Genomic DNA, 24,837 nt, shown 5'->3' with positions numbered 1-24,837 from the left:
TCAACTCTCACTTCCCAGAACGAGCACATACAGGGGGCACCGCTGACCTTCTTAGAGATCATGGCCCGGGTGAAGCATGAGGCTAGATGGTGCAAGTCTAAATCCTGAACTAGCTCTCGCTGTGACTGGCTGGACATCCCTTTCAATATAATGGAGTGGCATTAAGGGCCCAGAGAAATGTAGCCATCTCCTGTTGCTTTCACTTTACTCCTCCTGAAATCTGATGGCAATTAAAGTGGCATGAGCACGTTTTCGATGTTGTGCTTCCTTGATGACATCATCCCATGGAAGTTGACCCTCCTCATCCTCTGTGCTTTCTGGGCCTCCTGATCTTCATCCTCCGAGGAGCTCTCATCCTCCTCCATTCCTCCCTCTGGCAAAGGATCACCGCTTTGGAGCACCAGGTTGTGAAAGGCACAACACACAACGAAGATGAGGGAAATATCTGACCTGTTCTTGTAGCCATAGTATTTATATGGCTGGTCCAACTCAGTTCTAGTCAATGGTAACCCCAGGATGTTGATGGTGGGACATTCAATGATGGTAATGCCATTGAATGTCAAGGAGTGATTGTTAGATTCTCTCATGTTGGCGATGGTCAGTGCCTGGCATTTGTGTTGCGTAAGCATTACTTGCCAATTGTCAGCCCAAGCCTGGACATTGTCCAAGTCTTGCTGCATTTGGACATAGACTGCTTCAGTATCTGAGGAGTCACAAATGGTGCTGAACATTGTGCAATCTTCAGTGAACATTTCTGACTTCTGACCTTATGGCAGAAGGAAGGTAGTGGATGAAGCAGTTGAACGGTTGGGCCTAGGACACTACCCTAAGGAACTCCTGCAGTGATTTCCTGGAGCTGATATGATTGACCTCCAACAACCACCTTCCTTTGTGCTAGGTATGACTGCAACCAGTGGAGAGTTTTCCCCTTGATTCCTATTGACCCCTGTTTTGCTAGGGCTCCTTGATGCCACACTCAGTCAAATGCTTCCTTGATGTCAAGGACAGTCACTCTCACACCATCTCTGGAGTTCAGCTCTTTTGTCCATTTTTGAACCATGGTTGTAATGAAGTCTGTTGCTGAGTAACCCTGGAATCCAAGCTGAGTCTCAGTGATCAGGTTAAGCAAGTGCCGCCTGATAGCACTGTTGATGACCCCTTCCATTACTTTACTGATGATCGTGAGTAGACTGATGGGGTAGCAATTGGCTGGGTTGGATTTGTCCTGCTTTTTGTGTACAGGACATACCTGGGCAATTTTCCACATTGCCACGTAGATGCCAGTGTTGTAGCTGTACTGGAACAGCTTGGTTAGGGGCGTGGCAAGTTCTGGAACGCAAGTCTTCAGTACTATTGCTGGAATGTTGTCAGAGCCCATAGCCTTTGTAGTATCCAGTGTGTTCATTCATTTCTTGATATCACCTGGAGTAAATCGAATTGGCTGAAGACTGGCACCCATGACGCTGGGGACCTCCAGAGGAGGCCAAGATGGACCATTCACTCGGCACTTCACAGAATCACAGTGCAGAAGAGGCCCTTCGGCCCATCGAGTCTGCACCGACACATGAGAAACACCTGACCTACCTACCTAATCCCATTTACCAGCACTTGGCCCATAGCCTTGAATGTTATGACGTGCCAAGTGCTCATCCAGGTACTTTTTAAAGGATGTGAGGCAACCCGCCTCCACCACCCTCCCAGGCAGCACATTCCAGGCCGTCACCACCCTCTGGGTAAAAAAGTTTTTTCTCTCATCCCCCCTTAAACCTCCTGCCTCTCACCTTGAACTTATGCCCCCTTGTGACTGACCCTTCAACTAAGGGGAACAGCTGCTCCCTATCCACCCTGTCCATGCCCCTCAATCTTCTGGCTGAAGATTGTAACAAATGCTTCAGTCTTATCTTTTGCACTGCTGTGCTGGGCTCCCCCATCATTGAGGATGGGGGTACTTGTAGAGCCTCCTCCCCCAGCGAGCTGTTTAATTGTCCACCACTAATCACGCCTTGGTGGTGCAGGACTGCAGAGCTTAGATCTGATAGATTGGTTGTGGAATTGCGCGGCTCTGTCTATTGTTTGCTTCTTATGCTGCTTGGTGTGGATGTAGTTATAGCTTCACCAAATGACACCTCATTTTTAGGTATGCCTGGTGCTGCTCCTGCACTGCCCTCCTGCACTGTTCATTGAGCCAGGGTTGATCCCCTGGTTTGATGGTAATGGTACAGTGGGGGATATGCCAGGCCATGGGGTTACAGATTGTGTTTGAGTACAATTCTGTGGTGCTGATGGCCCACAGCACCTCATGGATATCCAGTCTTGAATTGCTAGATCTGTTCGAAATCTATCCCATTTAGCCCATTTAACACAACACAATGAAGGGTATCCTCAATGTGAAGGCAGGACTTCATCTCCACAAGGACCATGTGGTGGTCACTCCTACCGATACTGTCATGGACAGATGCATCTGCAGCAGGCAGTTTGGTGAGGATAAGGTCAAGTATTGTTGGTTCCCTCAGCACCTGCCACAGACCCAACCTAGCAGCTACGTCCTTCGGGATTCAGCTAGCTCAGTCTGTAGTGGTGCTACCGAACCACTTGGTGATGGACATTGAACTCTGAAGGGATTATAATTTCAGGGTAAACAGCTGACCATTTAGGACCAAAAAAAGGAGAATTTCTTTGGAAATCTTTGGAGTTCTCAATCTTTGAAGTCTGTAATTTACGTAAATAATTAGCCATTGTCCAGAAACAACCACAATCTTTCTTCTCCATGAGAGAAAATTCATTATATACTCCTTGAGGGGCACCACTCCACAAGCATGGGATAAGGCCTCCAGGCCTCCATGAATTACCACAGCTGGTACAGGGATTGAACCCATGCCATTGGCGTAATTCTACACCATATACTAGCCATCTAGCTAACTGAGCCCAATGAATATTCAACCACTGAGAATGTTCAAGAATAAGATTGATAGATTTTTGGACACTAAGGGAATCATGGAAAATGGCAGCAGGGTGGGAAAGTGGAGTTGAATTAAATGATCAGCCAATATCTTACTGAAAGGCAGAGCAGGCTCAAGAAATCATATGGTCTACTCCTGCTCCTAGTTCTTATGTTTTTAGGATTATTAGTCTAGACTCCTGGATTACTAGTCCAGTAACATAATCTCTTCACTCCTGTACCGTTATTATCAAACATAATGGGTAGATTTTATGACAATTTAAGATAATAATGTTAATAATATAGGATAATAATAATATTCCTATTGAATGTGTTTCATTTCATGTCTGATTGACACATGCAGCTATTAATATGAAAATCAGGCAGCAAATTAAAGATACTCTGTGAATTGCGAATCACCACAGATTACTGGCCAATTCGCAATACTCCACTGTTAACTTCATGAAAATTGCATCTCCCATTTAACTTCCATGATTTTCATTAACTTGCTGCATTTGCACATTAATTGCCCATTAAACTCTCCATAGAAAATAAAGTTCAGTAATTATACTACCCTAGTAATTAGCAATTCCCTCTTCCCTAGAAAGTAAAGAATTATAAGCATGGAGTCTCATTGCTTCAGTTTGTCTGTTGTTAAAAAAAGTAGAAATGTTTAATGTATTCTTACTTTTCCTTTCTGTCTCTTTTTTCCTCTCTCTCTATTAATTCAATCTTTCTTTTCCTTACTTTCCTTTCGTGTCTGATTTGACATTGAATTCACCCTTCTCATTCCTTGCCAAGTTTTTTTTCAATCTTTTAACCTCATATGTTAAGGAGACACTCTGGTGGTCCCATTGTTCATCAAAGGTCTCTGATGTTCTGTTCCCTTCACTGTACAGTTACCAGCTCACATTCCAATTCTGTTGTGGACAAAAAAATTTCACAGCTAAACATGCAATTGTAAGTCTAACCAATGGGATGTGCGGCTTTATAGCAGAATCTGGCCCAATACAGTGTTTTTATACTGTTTAATCAATATTAAGAGTTAAACATCAAGGGATTCAAACTTACAGAACGTGCTGTAAACTTCTTATATGCCTGTTTATTGAATTTCACAACAATACATTGGTATTGTAAAGTGTTCATTGAAATGGAGCAGATTTCCACACCACGGATATGTTCTGAAACACAAGAACAAAGTAAATGCAAGACACTTTTTAAATTAACATAACATTTGAGAGAAGTTGAGGCAAAGGAGAAAGGGGTATCCTCCTCAAAGTCAACTCTGGTACTTTGGATAGGAGATGTGTCAGTTTCTGGCTGGGATATGTGGAGATTTATTGCATTTCAATAGGAGTGTTCACATGCCCATTAACATCCAGTCTCTAAGCTCGCACACAGTTCTACAGGCCAATCGAGGACACTAAGATTGTTCCGGTCATACAAGATACACTGTCATCTTTTTACTTCAGCATTTAAGTGCAAACATCCTTAAGACATAGCAAATTACCCAAGGTTTAATTAAGTTGAGCATTTCCCCTTTCATCATCCTTATTCCTTAGTTTCTTTATAACTTCCACTGGCACCTCTTATTGCTGTGTTTTCCTTGCATTTGGAAAGATAAGGAGGTCTAAGTGATTCATACTTACTGCTCAGCTGGCAAGTGCACTTCTCAAAAGTTCCATCCTCATCTCCCTACTATTCCTCACAAAAGGGAATCAAATTATATGGAGATAGGGCAGGAAATTAGATTTGAGGTAGAAGATCAGCTCTGATTTTAGGGTGGGGAAGTAGTGCGCTGCATTTAAATTCAAACTTGTGATTAATTTTTTGGGAACAAAGAGTTCAACTGCTTGAGATATTAGATTGTCGGCTAGGTCCACATATTCTAATTAGATTATCTTTGGGTCCCTGTAGATGTATCACCAGAAGAAATGGGATAAAGTTAATGACTTATGTGGTCTTATCACAAGGAGTTTTCTACCAGCAAGTACAGGACTGTTTTCTTAATATTTACTTTGTATAGTAAATTATTCTGAAAATAAACTGAAACTTCCACAAGGGTTCTCTGTGGGCAATCAGCCTAATCCCCAGAGAAACAGCAGCCAAAGTCTGGGAGAACCCTACAGAAATGTTCCCCCAGAATTTCAAAACTAAATAATAGTATGCAGTTTTCAGAATCTAAATTGCTGGGCACATACACTCATTGCAACAAGGACGCAATTTTCTTCCAAATTTGCTTTTAGAAAGTTTTTGATGAAAATATAAAAGTAAATACCATTAATTATCAATGTCCCTTTAACTTTCAGGTGTGTGGAACATTGCCTCTCCTTTATGCATTTCAACACTGTAAATATTTTGAGATCCTCCACAATTTTTGAGGGCAGGGATAACAGACGCTTACGGCAGGGACGGTATGGGTCACCTAAAAAGGGAATAAATTGCACGATATTGTTAAACATGTATGTGTTCATATCACATATTTGAATGTAAACTGTATTTGGTGGTTAACCCCAAGTCAGGCTATCAAGGTGTCCCATCCACTCCTAGTTGAGAGCTAAGCGCCTGACCTCCAACTATGCCTAGAGTTTCCCTATTTAATATCGTGGTAGGAGCACTTATGCCACAAGTTCAAGGGAAGACCTCAAACCACCCTCTCAGGGCAACTAAGGATGATCAGCAAATTCCAGCATTGCCCACGAATATTTAGAAGAAAAGAATTCTGATGCGTGCAACAGAGTGGAAAATGATGGAAATGTTGTAAAAAAGATGTAGTTTTTGTTGTGTATATGACATTGACAAATTTCTATCAATGCAGATGTACAGCTATACAATGCTACAGCACAACATGTACACAATAACTTGTCAGTGGGGCTCCAAGTTTCAGAGGGGATTAGAGAGCTAACAGGTGTGAAATAAGAACTGGCAATTTAAATATTATTCTGCGCCACAGCAGGCAGTATAATAGTGCTGCGAGACAAGTTGGATGCAGTTTACATTACAGTATTATGCAAAAAAGCTAAATAAAAGTGATTAGCTGTTAATGGGCAACTTAATCACAGTAAAATAACCACTCTAATGGTAATTTACTGTTTTAACATCATGATGGTATTGTGAACAGTTTTCTAAAAGGAAATGTTTTATAATGTTTCTAGAATTAACAGAAGAAATCTTTGTGTTTGCTTTTACATTGGTCACTATGCCTAGAAACAAACAAATTTGAACATTGATGTTGGTGAAATCCAACAATATGAAAGCAGTCATTAAAGCAGATTTACTTGTGCCTCACCACCACACTTGACAGGAATAGTGTACCATACTCCTCAAGATCCCACTTAAGATCAACAGCATTTCTTGCCATGGCACAAGGATAAAGTCTTGGAAGCTCAAAGTTTAGAGGAGGTCTACTTAAAAATTTTGAACCTGTACCCAGGAAATCCCCCTCCAGCTGACCCTTTGGTCAGTTTGGGTGTCACTTCATAAGCCATCGTGCCATCAATATTCAAAAAGAGAGAAAAAAAAACAAATTTTCGTTTTTATTTTAGTGTATTTCGTGATTACCAAGGTGAGAGATTAGTGACAAAATTAATATTTTATCATTCGGGCACTCAGTATTAACATTAAACAATCATTGACAAGGTACAGAACAACTTGATGCAGATTAAGGCTTTTACTATTCTTGTTACCCAGTAACAGATCGCTGCCTTAGCCTCAGAAGAGAGCCTCCTCCAGTACCATTTCAGTATTAGCTGATACTCCTGAGTAACTGGATTGAGACTGTTCAAATTCATTTCCAAAGCACCCTTAGAAGTGGCCCTTTGTCATTAATTTGTCTGATTCTAAATTAAATGGATAGGACAAAAGCCCAATGCACCATCCAAATCCCATATCATTCGAGATTTTCTAATGTTCTTGTTTTGCTTTCTGAAGACCAACTTGCGCTGGATTATTTCCAGTGAGTGCTGCATACTCTGATAAAATTCAGATGGCTCTTCTCCATGCAAGAAGGTTGGAAGGCTATCAACTGTGAAGGGAATCATAGTTGAACTGGCTTATTTTTCCCCTTCTCTAGGATATAAGCACTGTGACCAAACAATCAACAAACACTTGCTGATCTGGGTAACATAATGCAAGACTAGCTAGTATATTTACTCATTATGCTGTTGGAGGAGTTACTTCTTATCAGTATTTTCAGACTGATATGAGTAAATACATGAATGCAATCTTAGAGTTCCCTATAGCACAGTGCTCCTGAGGGAATTCCTGCTCGGTCATAAACCTGCAATTCTCATTGCTTAAAATCAATGATTAAACTAGCAGAAAAATTGTCAGTTAAGTGAGAATTTATGACAGAAATAAGGCAATATAAATTCAGTTTTAATTAAATCTACTCCTCATACATGGGGGTTGTTTGGGGAGGGGCAGAGGGCTAACTGATATGATCAACACTTGAGAACAGGATTGAGCTGGAAATAGCAGAAGCAAATCAATCTGACTGTGACTGTAATGAATGGCTTCTGCTCTGTCCTGGACAACATTCATCCTTCAGTTAACTGCAACATCTCGTGCGGCAGGGAAGATTTCACTTCCAGCTGAAATGGGAGCTCTCAGTGCAGCAGCCCCACACCTTCTGCCCATAGCTGCCATCTGGAGGCCTGAACTAATTTTGGATTCAAGCCTCACTTAACAGCATCGGTTTATTCAGGTCTTACCAGGTATACAGATTTGCTATATCTGTAAATTAGAAATTATTTTACAGTTTAAAAAGTAATACTTACTAAAGGTCATGTTTTTGCTTTTGCATTGGAGACCCTGAAAGAACAAAAATATAATTAGGGATATTTTCTGTGCGGTCGGGTTTGTATGTGTTTGTATGTGCATGTGGATAACTGTGTGTGTATGATGGTGGTGTGTTACAGATCACTCAGAGTCAGGATTGCTGTGGCAACATGCATTTTTTCCATAGGCCGGGGTTTTCAGGTCCCACCCGCCGCCGGGATCTTCTGGACACATCGCGTGTCAATGGGCTTTTGGCTGGCCTGCCACATCCACCACGGCAGATCCCACCATAGTACAGCTGGAAAATCCCGGCCATAGTCAGGAGCTATGGATAGTGACGGTAGAGGCTCCAACTTTCTTTCCAACGCATGGCTGACCAGGAATTTCTCCACTCTTACCGCCATTATGGTATGCAAGTTAAATGAAAGAAAGGTGGGAGCTGGCAGTGTAGCATATTGGTCAAGAAACCAAGCTGCAAAATCATCTCAACAACAAATAAAATCGCTGGGAGGGCAGTTGCCTAGGCTCACCTTTAATTATCTTGACTTACGTTATATATCACACCCCATGAATTATTTTGAGGATAACTGATGTAAAATTAATAAGTTCAGCCAAAGTACCTCAATTAAACCTTTTACTGATCTTCCTCTGTCATATACTGATCAACCTGATGCGCACTTAACTAGGAAGTAGTTTACCCTTGCATTTTATTGAGGAAGTAGTTCCACACTGTGGTTCAATTGTTTATCCTTCAAAGGAAAAGTAAATAACAAAAAATTCATGTTGTATAACTACAAAATGAAAACTGCCTGAAAACAGCACACGCTCACAAGAAAAAAGATCAACACACATCAAAGTTGTTCCTCTGTTAAATAGATAGTATCTTTTATCATCTACAACATCTAGGTGTTACCAACAGAATATCTAGGTTATAAAGTAGGTTATCTGAAATCAAATTAAAATGGTGACATGGGCTTCTGGCTTTATTGGCCAGGATTTTCCAGCCCCCTCATGGGTGGGACCCGCCACGGGCGAGGTGGCACCCCAGCCAGAGGTCCATTGACTTGCGGAGGGATCGGAAGATCCCGGCAGTGGGCGAGTGCGGAAAATCCCGCCCATTGTAAGTAAGAACATAAGAAATAGGAGTAGGAATAGGCCATTTGGCCCCTTAAGCCTACCCCACCATTCAATAAGATCATGGCTGAGGTAATCTTTTGAAAAAGGGAGAAGGAAGAAAATAAAATCACTTTCCCCTTAATACTATACTACAAATATTAGCATTTCTCTAAAGTGGTCTTTCACTTCTAAAAGAATAAGTTATATAAACTATATGAATAATTTAGGTTTCATATACATTTAGATTAGTAAATACTCAAGCTGCTTTTATCCAACTGCCTGCGTGTTGAGAGATGGCCAAGTGTGACACTGACCCACATTTATATCCAAGTCATGCAGCCCGTATTCATACGAAGCACTTAAAGAGAAGCCCATGCACAGGCTTCCTGTAGCAGTTTGGCCAGTGAACATGTGTGAAGTACTAGCATCATGTTGCCAGCAGGAAGTGAATTTATGATATCCAAATATCCAAGGTTTGACACAGTGCCACTCTGGGGAATTGTGCCATAGTGCAGCCTGTCTATTGATGCAAGATGGCCTGGCAGCGACAAGGGAAATCTGGCAAGAAATGGATTTTCCTTCTCCCTGGTCTTTTACTAATACAGAGAGTTTACCATACAGCTGGCAATGACTGTCTAAGGTCTGCTCATTAAGACGCAGTGCTCCAAAGGCACCACTGAAACAGCTTCAGAGCTTTTACAAGGCAAGAGATCAAATCAACGAGTTCAAATTCTAAAAAAATGTACTGAAGAGGAGACTTTGGGGTTATCCTCAACCATAAGGATGATCCTACGAAAGCAAAATAATTTAATTGCAAAAAGGGGGAAACAATATTGACGGAGATGGTTGGGCCAGATGGGGCAGTGTAATTTGAGTACATGAAGATAAGTGCTTTACCAGGGGAACAGAACAAATGGAAGACCATGCAGGATTTGCTACAGAGAGAACATCAAAAGTAAAAGCAAGGAAGGGGTTGAGCAGGTTGGTGGACATGGTGATATCATGTTGGTTGAAGGAAAAGAACAGAAGGAGTAACAGACGGGCGAGTGAAGGAGCTGGGGATAGTTTCTCCCACAGTCAGATGTGAAAAGAAGAATGGGTTGATGATGGGGGAGGAGATTTGAATAGAATGGGAAATGAGAACATGATCGAAGAAGACTTTGTCCATATCAAGATGTCGCTGGGTCAAAAACCTAGAACTCCCTTCTAACAGCACTGTTGGTGTTTCTACAACACATGAGTTGCAACGGTTCAAGAAGGTGGCTCACCACCGCCTTCTCAAGGGTACTTTGGGATGGGTAATAAATGTTGGCCTAGCCAGTGATGCCCACATGTCACAAATGAAGAAAAAAGCTCTCAGAGATGAGGCTTTAAATGAAGGTGAAGTCAAGGAAGAGGCCATAGATAAAGTTGGTGGAGTTGATCTGCAAGGCAGGACAGAGTATGGTAAGGGGTGTAGAGAACTCCAAGGATCATGGAGTAGCGGAGAATTTGGGTGTAAAAGAATATGAGTCGCTTAATGCAAAGGCTTAGGCGTGGGAAATAGGGAAAACGTTTCAGCAAAGGAATTAGTTGGGAGGGGAGGGGTGTGGTGCTTGCTAGGGTACAGCCAGTGAGTTTAAAGGAAAGGTGGAGGCAGGGTAGGTGTTAAACAAAGAGAAGATACTGCAGAACTAGAGATGATGGCCACTCCATTACCATGGCAATTTGGGCAGAGAACCTCCAATCTATTTTTAAATTTTATTTTTATCTTTGTGTACCAGGTACAATTAACTATTAAGTTTGTAAGCAATAAAATCTGGATCCTACACTACAAAGCATTATTGATTTAAATGTATGAATGAATAAGAAAATAATTTACACAATTTACATTTTCTTTCAGAATTTATGAACAAACACCAACAGACAAGCAAAGTCAATTTTATTGCACTTTGCTTTTCTTTATCCCATTGATATTGATGTACTCAATGAAATAATACAGATTGTTTTCAGTAATCTCCAAATGTGAAATGTTGCTGTTCTCAGGATCAGCATTCACTGATGTTGATTACCCAACTGAGGACAATAAACTTCTTGTGACACTACTGCCAGAGCCTTGGGGCCCGGCTCCTTGCATTGACCTCTGTGGTCACCTATTTCCATTTCCTTAGAGTTGTCCTTGAGGCCTCCTGCTTCCTGCTCCCTCCCCCACACCCCACTGAAAAATATGACCTCTCGTCTTCAGCCTACTTCCACCGCCAAAGCATCCAGCAGCAGAATTTGAACTTGGGAACCCTCACTCCTCCCTGGTGCTCCATTTGTACAGCTCCAACATGCAGCCAGAGTCAGTAAAGGCAACTAGCAATAGCTCCCTCCCAACGAGTGCAGCTGCTCTTTAATAGGGACAGGCTGCTTTTAAGAGAAATGGAATGGCTGTACTACAGGAGATTAACACACATTGCTCAGTCCCCTGATGACTACTCAGGAAACCAGGCAGAGTGGACCCCACTCAGGCCAACACTACAATCAGGTAAATGAGGAGATAGCACCATGTTTACATGCCTGCCTCAATGGCAACGGGTAGGGGATGGTCACAAAATGCATCCCTCACGCTGGAATACAGGTCATAAATAATTTCTAACCAGTCAAAGGGAAAGAAAAGTGCTTCTTTTTAAATAAGTGGTCAGATGTTATCGAGGATGAGGTGCATGGCTTCACTGTATAGAAACTTTGTATATGAAGAGGAGACCACAAATGCCAAGTAAACAGGTAAAAGTGCCTAATGAAAGTTCAAAGAAACATCCGCATTAGAAGATAATGTACCACTTGTATTACTGGTAATTGCTTTGCCTATTTAAATATCTTGAAATCAGCTGAAACTGTGTGTAATTTGTACATCGACTTAGTCAAGACACTTATTGGCAGAATTTTCCACCCCTCCAAACTATGTACGGTAAAATGGGTTATTTTGAATGGATGTATTTTTTAAATCTGTTCATTTAACACAAAGATATAATCTATAAGCATGTTTACTTGGTGATGATCTTATTAATAGAAAGGATTGCATTTAAACAGTACCTTTCATGACCACAGGACTTTTCAAAGTGTTTTAGAGCAAATCCTATACTTTTGAAGTGCACTGTTGTAATGTAGCAAACACAGCAGCCAATTTGTGCACTGCAAGGTTTCACAAACAACAATGTGATATTAACCAAGTGATCTGTTTTTGTGATATTGGTTGAGGGATAAATATTAGTCAGGACACTGAGGATAATTACCCTGCTCTTTGAGATAGTCCCATGGAACCTTTTACATCTACTTTAGAGATCAGATGATTTAATATCTTAACTGAATGATGGCACAAAATGTATATATGCACACATCTATTTTCTTAAATACCTTCCATCTACTTCTACATCCTGTATCAACAACCTGGTTTCCTTCTACTGTCAACTTCCTTTGTCAGCTTTTCCCATGATAAACACATTTATAATCAGTTGCGTCTTCACTTTAGTCACCAGGTTCCTACAAAATCACTCAAAATGGTTCTAAAATTGTTTTTCATCTGAATATTAATGTTAACTATAACTTGTAACATCTAAAATAAGCGAGTGTCTTTCTTCTTAGCAATAGTGGTTTAACTTTGAAAAATGTAAAATTTTGAATATAATTATACCTCCTGTTTCCATTGACAACCTCCAATTAGAAAGAAAAAAGAAACATTGAAAGGAAAGCAGAAAAGAAGAGAAAAACAGAAAATGGTAAGTGTGAAGCAGAAAAGAGAAAGAAAGAGACTCAAGCTGAAGATGAGACAGTAACAGGAATAAGACAGGTGAGAGAGAAACCATAATCTCCAACTTAGGCTGTACAGCCATGAGATATGGGTTAATAATACATTAAATTTACTATTTACATGTCACCATCCTTATTTATTATCATTATTACACACAATCACAACTGCAGCTCTACAATTATACTGGATAGGGCACCATAGGCTCCAGAAACTGTAGATCATACCTGTACCTGAAGCATCACTAATGCACTCAGAGGGAAAGTCTCCTTGTCCTGATTTCCAAACCATAGCACATCTATTATATCTACTACATTTATGTTTACAGCTTTTTTACTTCTTACTATCTGGGAAAAATTAGAATACCTTATTAGTGGCAAAATGTATTTTTTTCATTCTCCCATAGAAAATATGATTCTCTATATTTCTCTATATTTACCATGAATCGGAAATGAATAAATCAAATTATGTGGCGGCTGCTGTGAAAAAGCAATAGACAAAAGGATGGATTAGGGTCCTATAGGTTACTTTCTTACCTTTGGGAACTGGGTTCAACCTGAACTTCGGAATAGTTGCAAGTGTTCCAGAAGTTCTACATCCACATTTATGATCAGTTTTGTCTTCACTCTAGGCACCAGGTTCCCACAAAATCACTCAAAATGTTTCTAAAATTGTTTTTCATCCGTGATTTAATCTCAATAACTAAAATTTGCAACCTCAAAACTAAAGCCCCTCATCTTGATCAAGGCTAAAATTTCACAAGAAAACACATTAAAATTAAAAAAAAACATTTAAACAGGGCGAATAGCATAATGGAAATTAAAGAAAATGCAAGCATGACTGCAAAATTAACACTTTTATATTTTCGTCGCAACAGAAAATCATTTTTTTTAAAATCTGAACGTTACCTGAGAACACCTGAGTCCACATTTAGTGATTTCCTCAACAGCTCGACAGCAAGAAATGCTCAAACCCAAAATAATTAAAAGGAAGCTAATACGACTACAGCAGCTCATCCTGCGCTTTTTGTCTTTGCCACTTTACTAAATATGTATCATGAAAGGCACAGGCTTGACAAAACTCGTTATTTGAGCAGAGGCGCTGGAACCTGCTTAGAGTTCGCTGACTATCAACGTGCAACAGTTTCCTTTACGACTGCTATCATGCAGCATTACGTTACCCTCACACTGACTCACCGCCACTCACAGCAACTAAAAACGAACCTAAACTCCCTGCCCCGCCTCCAGAAATTCCCGGCTCCTATCCCTTTTCGCTGCTTTTAAAAAAAGCCGCTCCTTCAAATTAAAGGATTTCTTGGAAAATGATCTAACAGTGTATTTCACCTCAACTCCCAATTTCCACATGTTTCTCAAATATGTATCCTGTCATGAAAGAGCAAATCTAATCTACAGCCTGTTAGTTACATTAATCCGTGGCAACGATTAGGCAAAAATGTCTAGAATTTGGACTGAATTCTGAGCAGTTTCCAATTGCTCAATTTAGCTCCTAATTGTAATGGAGTATTTCCCAATGTCTATAGATTTATTACTTATTAAATGTCATAGTTTAACAGCATATGGTTAGAAGTAAAGTCTGGCAACATATTATAGCTAACTTGTGCAGCACAAACGGAAAGATTCGGCGAATGAAACATTCACCTCAGATGAAGTTGTAACTGCAAAGTATTTAATGAACTAGAAACCAAATGTCCAGTGTAACTGGATTCTCAAGGTCTTGTTCACTGGCCAGAAATATGCTCCTAGCCTGACAGTGAACTTGAAGTCATTCTATAAAAGTGTTCAGCCCTGTAAATCTGAATGCCCTCAGAATAATTTCTGAGTGTTTATTTCTTTACTTGCCCCCATGAGCTATTCAGGAATCAGTAACTTTGTACAATCACAACATAGTGGAGTCTACCCAGCATTCGAATGCCTCACCAGCATCAATTGGCCCAAATGGACTGGGAGCAGCTACTTGCAGAAATAACTGTCAGGGCAGTGGGAGGCATTCAAGGAAGACATAGCGAGAGTACAGGGCAAATATGTTCCCATAAAGACAAAGGAAGGTACCAAGTCTGGAGAACCCTGGATGTCAAGGGACATAAAGGTTAGGATTAAGAAAAAAAGAGAAGCTTATGGCAGATACCGAGGGCTCAATATGGCAAAGTCCTTAGCGGAGTATAAAAAGTGCAGAGGGGAACTTAAAAAGGAAATTAGGAAAGCTAAGACAATACATGAGAAAGCATTGGTGGGTAGAATAAAGGAAAATCCAAAGGGGTTTTTTTAATATATAAAGAGCAAGAGAATAACTAAGGAAAGAGTAGGGCCAATTAGGGACCATAGAGGTAATCTGTGTGTGGACCCGGAAGATGGGTACAGTCCTCAATGAATATTTTGCATCAGTCTTCACAATGAAAAAGGACGCACGTATAGACATCAGGTTGGAGGACTGTGAAATATTAGAGGAAATTAACATAGAGAGAGGAGGCACTAGCGGTTTAGCGGCCTTAGAAGTGGATAAATCCGCAGGTCTGGGTGAGATGCATCCCAGGCTATTGAGGGAGGCAAGGGAGGAGATATCAAGGACCCTGGCAGTAATTTTCAAATCCTCTCTGGTCATAGGTGAGGTGCCAGAGGACTGGAGAACTGCTAACATTGTCCCATTATTAAAAAGGGGAGGATGGGATAGACCAGGAAATTATAGGCCAGTCAGTCTAACCTCGCTGGTGGGGAAGTTACTAGAAAGAATTCTGAGGGACAGAATATATCTGCATTTGGAGAGACACGGATTAATCAGAGATAATCAGCATGGACTTGTTCAGGGAAGGTCGTGTTTAACAAATTTGATCAAATTTTTTGAGGGGGTAACCAGGAGTGTTGATGAGGGTAATGTATTTGATGTGGTCTACATGGACTTTAGCAAGGCTTTTGATAAGGTCCTTCATGGTAGACAGGTCAAGAAAGTAAGAGCCCATGGGATCCAAGGCAAAGTGGCACATTGGATTCAAAATTGGCTGAGAGGCAGGAAGCAGAGGGTGATGGTACAGGGATGTTTCTGTGACTGGGAGTCTGTTTCCAATGGGGTTCCGCAGGGCTTGGTGCTGGGGCCCTTGCTGTTTTTGATGTAAATAAATGATTTGGACTTAAATGCAAGGGGTATGAACAAGAAGTTCGTGGATGACACGAAAATTAGTAGGGTGGTAAATAATGAGGAGGATAGCGATAAACTGCAGGAGGATATCAATGGACTAGTCAGATGAGCAGAGCAGTGGCAAATGGAATTCAACCCGGAAACATGTGAAGTAATGCACTGGGGGAGGGCTAATAAGGCAAGCGATTACACTAAGAATGGTAGGACCCTGGAAAGTACTGAAGATCAGAGGGACCTTGGTGTGCATATCCACAGATCCCTAAAGGTAGCAGGGCAGGTAGATAAGGTGGTTAAGATGGCATATGGGATACTTGCCTTTATTAGCCGAGGTGTAGAATACAAGAGCAGGGTGGTTCTGCTGGAACTGTATAAAACGCTGGTTAGGCCACAGCTGGAGTACTGCATGCAGTCCTGGTCACCACATTATAGGAAAGATCTGATTGCACTGGAGATGGTGCAGAGGAGATTTACCAGGATGCTAGCTGGGTGGCGGGTCTAAGCTATGAGGAAAGATTGGATAGGCTGGGATTGTTTTCTTTGGAGAAACAAAGATTGAGAGGGGACCTGATAGAGGTGTATAAGATTATGAGGGGCATAGATAATGTGGATAGGAAGGCTCTGTTTCCATTAGTAGGCAAGTCAATAACCAGGGGCATAGATTTAAGATAAGAGGTAGAAGGCTAAGAGGGGAGTTAAGGAGAATTTTTTTCACCAGAGGGTGATGGGAGTCTGCAACTCATTGCCTGAAAGGATGGTTGAGTCAGATACTCTCGTAACATTTAAGAAGTGTTTAGATATTCACTCGCGTTGCCATAGCCTCCAGGGCTATGGGCCAAGCGCCTGAAATTGGGACTTGTGTAGTCAGATCTTTGTTGACCGCCGCAGACATGATGGGCTGAATGGCCTCCTTCTGTGTTGTAGGCATCTATGAGTCTATGAGGCATCAATGGGCAAGTCTCTTATACAGAAACATCATATTTCAGTATTAAGTTGTATTAGTAAGTCTCCCTACATTCAGACACAGAGTTCTATGATTAGGGCAAAATATCGTATGCTACAGAGCCATACACAACATTATCCTGATGATCTACCAGTTACGCCTTTTTACTGTCTGTCTGTGGACATCGGGTGAGGAATGTTTAGACCAGGCTGAGATGGCTTCTGTGATCAACTGATACTCAATTCTGACTCACACATTAAGAATGGTCACTTGGGATCTCTCTCCAGCAATATCATTGTACCTCAGCTTGAATTACTATCTCCAAAAAAAGGAAGAAAATCAGTGCAGAGGTTGATGTTAGGAAATAGAGAGAGTTTAAGTAAGTTATATTGGTATTTGTAGTGTTGGGAATGAGTTTTAGTGTTAAAGTTTAAGTTAGATTTGTATTTCTGTATGTATGTGTTAAAAAGGTCAAATTGAGTATTAGTTTCACTTTAAAAGGTGCTTGCATTTCTAATGAGGTTTTTACAGCTGTTGCAGCTAAGACAAACAAACAAGAGTAGAAGAATTGGGCTGTTGCCTAGTAACAGGGGTCTAGAGAGGCAGGCCCCTCCCATAGACACACACACAAAAGCTAATAACAGCAATTTGATTATGAAAGTAGCTGCCAGGAGAGACCTGAGCAAAGGGGACAGATAGCCAGTCCCAAGCTAAGGAAAAGACCCCAAAATCCAGGGGAGTGGAACAGGAGAAGGTCCCAAGCAGACTTTCTAGTCAAAGGAAGGACTGGAAAATGTCCTGTTAAGTGAAGCTAAAAGTGAGGGGCAGAGAGAAAGCTCCAAGCTTCAGATTTAAAGAGACAAAAACTGCAGAAAGCAGATTTAAAATGAGAGCAGCTTGCAAGAGGCATGGTGTGACAAGTGTCTGGGGAAGATGATGAGAGATCCATAGCATCTGGTTGAGGTGGCACCTGTCACTTAGTTTAGAGTGTGGTGTGTCTGACTACAGGGTGCCTATTGGTACATGGACTGTGTACTTACTGTGGACATTAGCGTATAAGATAGCTTTCGTGACTTGTGTTATCCTTACAAATCTGTTTATATCTGTAACATTATAATTGAGGGTGGAGTATTGTAACATAGTTCATCTTTTCTTGTTTAATAAATATTTTATTCTTTTGTTAAAAGTTCATCAGCTGACTCCTGTGACTCGGTTCAGTAGCTACTCTCTACGTATCTAAACAAACAAATAAAAGTTAGGATCTATCAAACTGAGTTCCACTCTGGGATCAGGCTTTTCTAGGATCAGTAATCTCAACTGGGATCATAAAAGTAAATTAATTACTTCATTTAAACGTTCAAAATCAATCCAAAGGCTCCCATCGGCTTCACACTGTCACATAAAAAGTAACAATTCAGTCATGTATATTAATATACAGATCATATGTGCTTCCTCAGCACCTTAATGTGTATACCCAGCAGAAAAACCTGTCAAATGTAAAACAAAATGAAATAAAATGCATCTCCTTTTAAGGCTAAAGGTGGTACTTGCACCAGTTATTTTACTGAATATCTTTCAAACACTGAAGGCTAAACAAATGTTAGGCACTGTAAGTGGTAGAATATTTCTGCTTTGTCATGGAACACAGAACATACCTCACCATTACTGTAGAACAGCAATTCTATCTCACGTGCTAAAGGTCTACACTTAATAAAGGCTCCAAGCAGCAGTGAGCTAAAATACTCTCTTCCCACAAATGAACGAATACGTAGAAGTCTCCAATCACCGATGTAATGTATTATAAAATCTTGGTGCATGGCTTCTGGTGCAACCTTAAGCATATCTTTAAATGTGTTTGGAACATGATTAAATGCTACTGGTTGTTAAATGTTTACTCATATGTGAATTTTAAACTGGGATATTTATGGGTGTGAAGCATTGATTGTGGGATCATTAACATCTCTAATTGTATATTGAATTGTGTATATTATGAAAAAATGTATTGCTCTAGAGTCACATTTCATAGAAGAATCATAAAGTCTTACACTACTGAAGGAGGCTATTCAGCCTGTCTTGCCATGTTGGCTCTTAGAAAGAGCACTTGTGCTTAGTCCCACATCACTGCTTTTTGTCCATAATCCTGTAAGTTCCTAAATGCACTTCCATTGAAATTGTACACTATATTATTTCCAACCTAAATGGATGTATATCTGTTTATTGTATGCTTAATCAAGCTGGAATCATTTTGAACAATTGAGATCCTTTTGATGAATTAATTGATAATTTGTTTTATGTAAGGAGAAAGTATATAATTACTAGACTGTAAAAATTAACAATATAGTTTTTGAGATAGGAAATCACGAAGACTTATAAATGTTGTTGCCAACTGGATCTGAGCCAAACCATATGTTCTGTACATGAACATTGAATATAGGGAAATTACTATAGGGGATGTTCCGCCTTTTTTTACAAAGGGCATATTGCCAAATATCTAAATGTTTCTCCAGACTGTAAAAAATTTAAGCTGTTTCTACATTTTTGCAAGAGGAGCAGGACTTAAATATGCAGAGCAGACTCCCAACAATAACATTTGAAATGGAGCCAATGGATTCCTTCAAAAATTGTTGAATAAAAAATTGTTTGGGGCTGGGATAATTGGTTTTAATAATAGATATACTGAGGTAACCAAATATTCCATGGGACATGAAAGCAGAAAGTGTGGAAAAGCTCAGCAGGTTTGGCAGCATCTGTGGAGAGACACATTTGACTTGAAACTTTAACTCTGTTTCTCTCTCCACAGATTTGCCACCGATGCCACCAGATATGTTGAGTTTTATCAGCACTTTCTATTTTGATTTCAGATTTCCATCATCCACAGTATTTTGTTTTTATTCCATGGTACTTAATGGTTTCTGTGCTGTAAAGTGACAAGTGCTGTCTGATAAACAGTAGAGAAGTGAGGCTGGATGGATATTCTGAAGTTTTGCTTGATCACGTTTGGGACAAGTGAGTATTTGTGCAGAATCTTCCTTCACGCATGGGTTGAGTCAATGAAAGACGATTTGTGGCAGGCTAGATTAGCCAAATGTCCTTTTCTTGGCTCGTGTTTTCTTATCTGCAATTATCTTACCTTCAAGTTATATAGATTCCCAGGATGCATCTCCAACCAATGTCAATATTGATATCACAGCAAATATAGATTTGATAGGCTTTGGCCCATGACATGATGTATCACTCTCCCTTCATTTATCCCTCTGCTTCAAACAATGTTAAATTTACTAATCAGTTGCTTGACTAATAAAGCTGGTATTTGTCAAAATCAAAAGATAATTCTAATTATTTTCATACAGTGAATCCAATTACTTTATTTTCTCAGTATAAATTCCTACACTTTATCATGGGTTTCTGTTGTAATCAATTGTACACACCATTTCATTCACCAGTTTTCATCTGATAATCACTTCCTTATCAATTCCAACCTTCTGTCACTTTTTTCAGAAAAACATCACATGCACATTTATCTCTATAATAATTTTATTGGCAATCAGTCAAATGAAAATGTCTGCACCCCATTTCAAATGCTCAAATATCATAAATGTCACGATAGGCTTAAGCATTCTCTAGCCAGGAAGGGTAAAATCATATAAGGTTCCTACATCTAATCACAATCCAGTAGCCCCTGTTATCAAATAACCTGGCAACACTGTCAAGACACAGACATGTAAAGTGGTCACTTGGGTAAGGTACATCTTAGGGTGCCTTATGTCCAGGAAACTGTACCTTAGCAATGTATCAAAGCCTTCAAAAGACATAGGCTGGGATTTTCCGGCCTCATTGTGGCAGAGTCCATTGCGGGAGATTTCACGGCCCAGCCAAAAGTTCATTGACATTCGGTGGGACCGGACAATCCCAGCGGCAGTGGTGCCAGAAAATCCCACCCACAGAATATTCATTTTTTGTTAATAAACTGTGCTTCCTGCTGATGGAATGGAACTGCTTATGGTTGATTCATTTTCAGCTATTTGGATGTTTGATTATACACTTGACAGTTTGATATTATTTGAATGGTTTTGCTTGCTGATGTAACACTTGAAGTGCAAAGCTTTTGAGGTGCCACACTTTCAGAAATGGCATTTTGAAAGGCCTGACACTATGGATAGGAATATAGGAACATATGAAAAGGAATAGGCCATTTAGCCCATCAAGCTTGTTCTGCCATTCAAGGAAATCATACCTGATCTGCAATCCAATGCTCTATACCTGCCTTCACCCCATATCCCTTAATACCTTTGGGCCAGGATATTTAGGTCAGTAAGCAGGGGCGGGGTCCACTCGCCGATGCATAAAATGACATGGGATGACGTCGGGTGGAACTCCCAACGTCACCTGCATCATCTCAATTTTCAGGTTGGCAGGGGTGCAGCCGAATAAGTTGTGCACCCACTGACCTGTCAACGGCCAGTTGAGGCCATTTAAAAAAAAATTGAAGTAATTAATGGACCTGCTCGTCCAACCTTAAGGCAGGCTGGGAGCGCTGGTGGGCTTCAGAAAAAGCATGAAACCTCATCCACGGGTGGGATGAGGTTTCATGAGGGTTTTTAAAAATTTAATAAATGTTTGATTAAAAGTGATGGACATGTCCTAACTCATGTGACAGTGTCACATGAGGGGACATGTCATGGAAATTTTATTTTTGCCCCTTCACCATTTTTAAATTCGGCACCGATCTCCCTGAGGCAGCATTTAGCCTCAGGGAGATGAGTGCGCTCTTTCGCACACATGCACGAAAGAGCGCACTCTCAGCTAAGGGATTCCCCCTGCCTGCACAGGGAGCAGATAGCGCTTCCTGGCGTATGTCACGTAGGGCGGGCCTTAATTCACCCGTCAACGTAAAATGGCGGCACGCCCCCAATCGGGGGCACCAAACGGAGGTGCACCCGCACGCGCCCACACTTGAACTTCCCTCCCAACGGGGGGAAAATTCTTCCCTTGGTTAACAAGAAACTATCAATCTCAGTTTATAATTAATAATTGATCTAGCATCAATTGCCATTTGCAGAAGAGAATTCCAAACATCTCCCATACCTTGCTCGCAGAAATGCTGCCAAATTTCATTCCCAAAAGGTCTGGCTCTAATTTTTAGGCTATGCCCCCCTCGTCATACATTCCCAATCAGCAGAAATAGTTTCTCTCTATCTAGCCTACATGTTCCCCTTAATATTTTGAAAACTTTGATCAAATCACCCCTTCACCTTCTAAATTCCAGGAAATACAACCCTAGTTTGGGTAATCTCACCTTGTAATTTTATCTTTAGAGTCCAGGTACCATTCTGGTACTTCTCTGCTGCATTGACTCAAATGTCAATATATCTTTTCTAAGGTGTGGTACACAGAACTGCTCGCAGAATGCCACAGGTGGTCTATGAGAGCTGGGTAAAGTTGAAGCATGACCTTTAGTCCCTTGTATTCTAGTCCTCTAGCTATACAGGCTAGCATTCCATTAACCTTTTACATTATTTTCTGTTTCTGTTCATGGCATTTTAATTATATGTGTACCCAAACCCCCAAGTCTCTTTGGACCTCAGCTGTTTCTAATTTTTTACCATTTAGAGGTACTCTCTTCTATGCATTTTAATTCCAAGTGAATGGCCTCACATTTGCCTATATTGAAATCTATTAGGCAACAGTATTCTATTTATATGAAGAGAGACTGCAGAACTCAGTGGTACAGGGTATATGAACCACAAAAAGATAGTATGCAGGTACAGCAAGTGATTTGGAAGGCAAATGGAATGCTGGTATTTATTGCAAGGGGAATGGAATATAAAAGTAGAGAACTTTCACTGCAGCTGTACAGGGTCTTGGTGAGATCACATCTGGAATATTGTGTACAGTTTTGGTCTCCTTATTTGAAAAATGATTTAATTGCATTAGAAGCAGTACGGAGAAGGTTCACTTGACTCATTCCTGGAATGAGGGGCTTTTCTTAGAAAGAAGGGTTGAACAGGTTGGGCCTATACCCATTGGAGTTGAGAAGAATGAGATAATCTTACTGAAACATATAAAATCCTGAGGGGATTTGATAGGATAGATATCGGAAGAGTGTTTCAGCTTGTGGAAGAGTCTAGAACCAGGAAACATGGTTTAAGAATAAGAGGTCTGCCGTTTAAGACGGAGATGAGGGGAATTTTTTTTCTCTCAGAGGGTCGTTCGTATGTGGAATTGCCATCCCCATAAACAATGGAGGTTGCGTTATTGAATTTATTCAAGGCAGAGTTAGACAGATTTTTGATAGACAAGGGGTCAAGAGTTATGGGAGGCAGATAGCAAAGTGGAGTTGAGACCACAACCAGGTCAGCCATGATCTAACTGAAAGGTGGAGCCATTGGCTCGAAGGGCCGAATGGCCTACTCTTGCTCCTAAGTTCTATGTTTCTATGATCCTACAGTTTTGCTCATTCACTTAACCAGCAATAATTTGTTGTAACGTTACACCTCCATCTACACTATTTACAACGTCTTTTATTTTTGTGTTATTAGAAAATTTAAATACGTGGTTTTCTACCCCATCATCTAAGCCATTAATAAATATGGTGAAGAGTGAGGCCCCAGCACTGATCCATGTGGGTCACCATCAGTCACATTCTGCTAATTAGAGTCGCTGCCCATTATCCCTACACAGTTTTATGCTGTTCAGCCAATTTCTAACCAGGTCAATAACTTGCCTTCAATTCCATGAGCTTAAACTTTAGCTAGCAGATGACAGCCTTTATCAAGAGTCCAAATAAATAACGTCCCTGTGCATTACTTTAGTCACCTCTTCAAAAAATTCAATCAGATTCATCAAGCATGACCTATCCTTTACAAATCCATGCTGGCTTCTCTGATCAGCTGGAAATTTTCAAGGTGTTCAGAAACCCTATCCTTAATAATAGACTCTAGTAATTTCTCAGCAGGAGGTGTTGGGCTAACTGGTCTATAACTCCCTGGTTTCCCACCCTCATCTTTCTTAAATAGCAGAGTGACATGCACAATTTTCCAATCTAAAGGAACGATTTCTGAATTGAGAGAACTTTGGAAGATAATAGTTAGGGCATCTGCAATATTCTCATCTCCTTCCTTTAAAACCCTGGGATGGAAGCCATCTGGTGCTGGGTCTCTTTAGTGCCACTATTTTCTTTATTACTGTTACGTTGTTTACATTAATTTTGGGTGAGTACTTGGCCCTGATTCAATATTAGTTTCCTTGGGATGTCTGGCATGTTGACCTGTTACTTTACCATAAATACTGATGTAAATAATTAGTCAGCATGTCCGCCATTCCCTTATTTTCATAGACAATGGATCGAATTTTCCCCCTGGGAGTTGGAAACAGAAGTTGCCTTTATTTCTGGGTCCTGACTCCACCGCTGGGAAAAAACAGTCACCCACCTGTGATTTTTCCCAGAACAGCCAATTAATGGCCACAGGGCAGACTCACTGTCCAAGTAAGGGTGGCGGGTGGGCGCATGAGCACTCAAAGCTAGAAGCCCAATCAGAGGCTTTTCAGCTTGAAAGGAACAGTAGGTTCCAGTCATAAGGTAAGTAAGAGAGAGGATGTTTAAAGGTGGAGGTACCCTCTCTCCAACTTTTTAAAATCTTTAATTAAAAAGTAGATTCAGCAGCAAGGCAATCATGGGGTGGGGAGAGGGGGATGGCGTAGAGCGTAGGCACCCCAGCCTGCCTCTGGGTGCCAGCCTCCAGGCACCTAAAATGACCCCTGACCATCTGCAGGAATCTGGAGACAGACTGTAAAATTCCAATTGGCTTTCTTTAATTGGCCTCAATTAATCTCTTAATGAGCCATGTCACCTACCCACCATGGGTTCCTTTGAATTTTGTCTTTTGTTTTTGCGGTTTACCTTTAAGGGGCTGCTTTTGCTTTGTCCCTGATTTTGTTAATTTAGTTTAATTGCTTTGACTCAAAAGAGTTACCCACCACAGGCGGCAGATAGTCCTGCCGACCCGATCCCACCTGCACAAAAATGGCCTGCAGATGGGGTAGAGTCGGTGAACCAGCATGCCTGCCATTGGGGCTATTTTTAGCTCCTGCCTGCTTCTGATTCTGCCCCAGTGACTGTAAATCCAGCCCAATGTCACTTGTTAA

At 40.8% G+C, this 24,837-nt stretch overlaps 1 protein-coding gene across 3 annotated transcripts in view; it reads right to left on the bottom strand.

Moving 5' to 3' along the window:
- Window positions 1-14,035, bottom strand: part of il17rel (interleukin 17 receptor E-like) — a 41,679-nt gene extending 27,644 nt beyond the window's left edge. The window contains exons 1-5 of one of the 3 annotated variants that reach the window (XM_078553323.1): window positions 13,511-14,034; window positions 8,416-8,466; window positions 7,717-7,750; window positions 5,217-5,363; window positions 4,010-4,119 (exon numbers count right to left, since the gene is read on the bottom strand). In XM_078553323.1, the coding sequence (XP_078409449.1) occupies window positions 4,010-4,119; window positions 5,217-5,363; window positions 7,717-7,726 (267 nt within the window). In that variant the 5' untranslated portion in view covers window positions 7,727-7,750; window positions 8,416-8,466; window positions 13,511-14,034. Of the gene's footprint in view, window positions 1-4,009; window positions 4,120-5,216; window positions 5,364-7,716; window positions 7,751-8,415; window positions 8,467-13,510 lie in introns of all 3 variants that reach the window. The other 2 variants (XM_078553321.1, XM_078553322.1) reach the window with 2 other exon arrangements.
- Window positions 14,036-24,837: the final 10,802 nt, after the last annotated feature.

Source organism: Cetorhinus maximus, chromosome 12 (assembly GCF_964194155.1).
Source record: "Cetorhinus maximus chromosome 12, sCetMax3.hap1.1, whole genome shotgun sequence".
In the NCBI taxonomy this organism is placed as follows: domain Eukaryota; kingdom Metazoa; phylum Chordata; class Chondrichthyes; order Lamniformes; family Cetorhinidae; genus Cetorhinus; species Cetorhinus maximus.
Note: the sequence above shows the minus strand (reverse complement) of the source record. Positions and strands in the feature narration are given on the sequence as shown.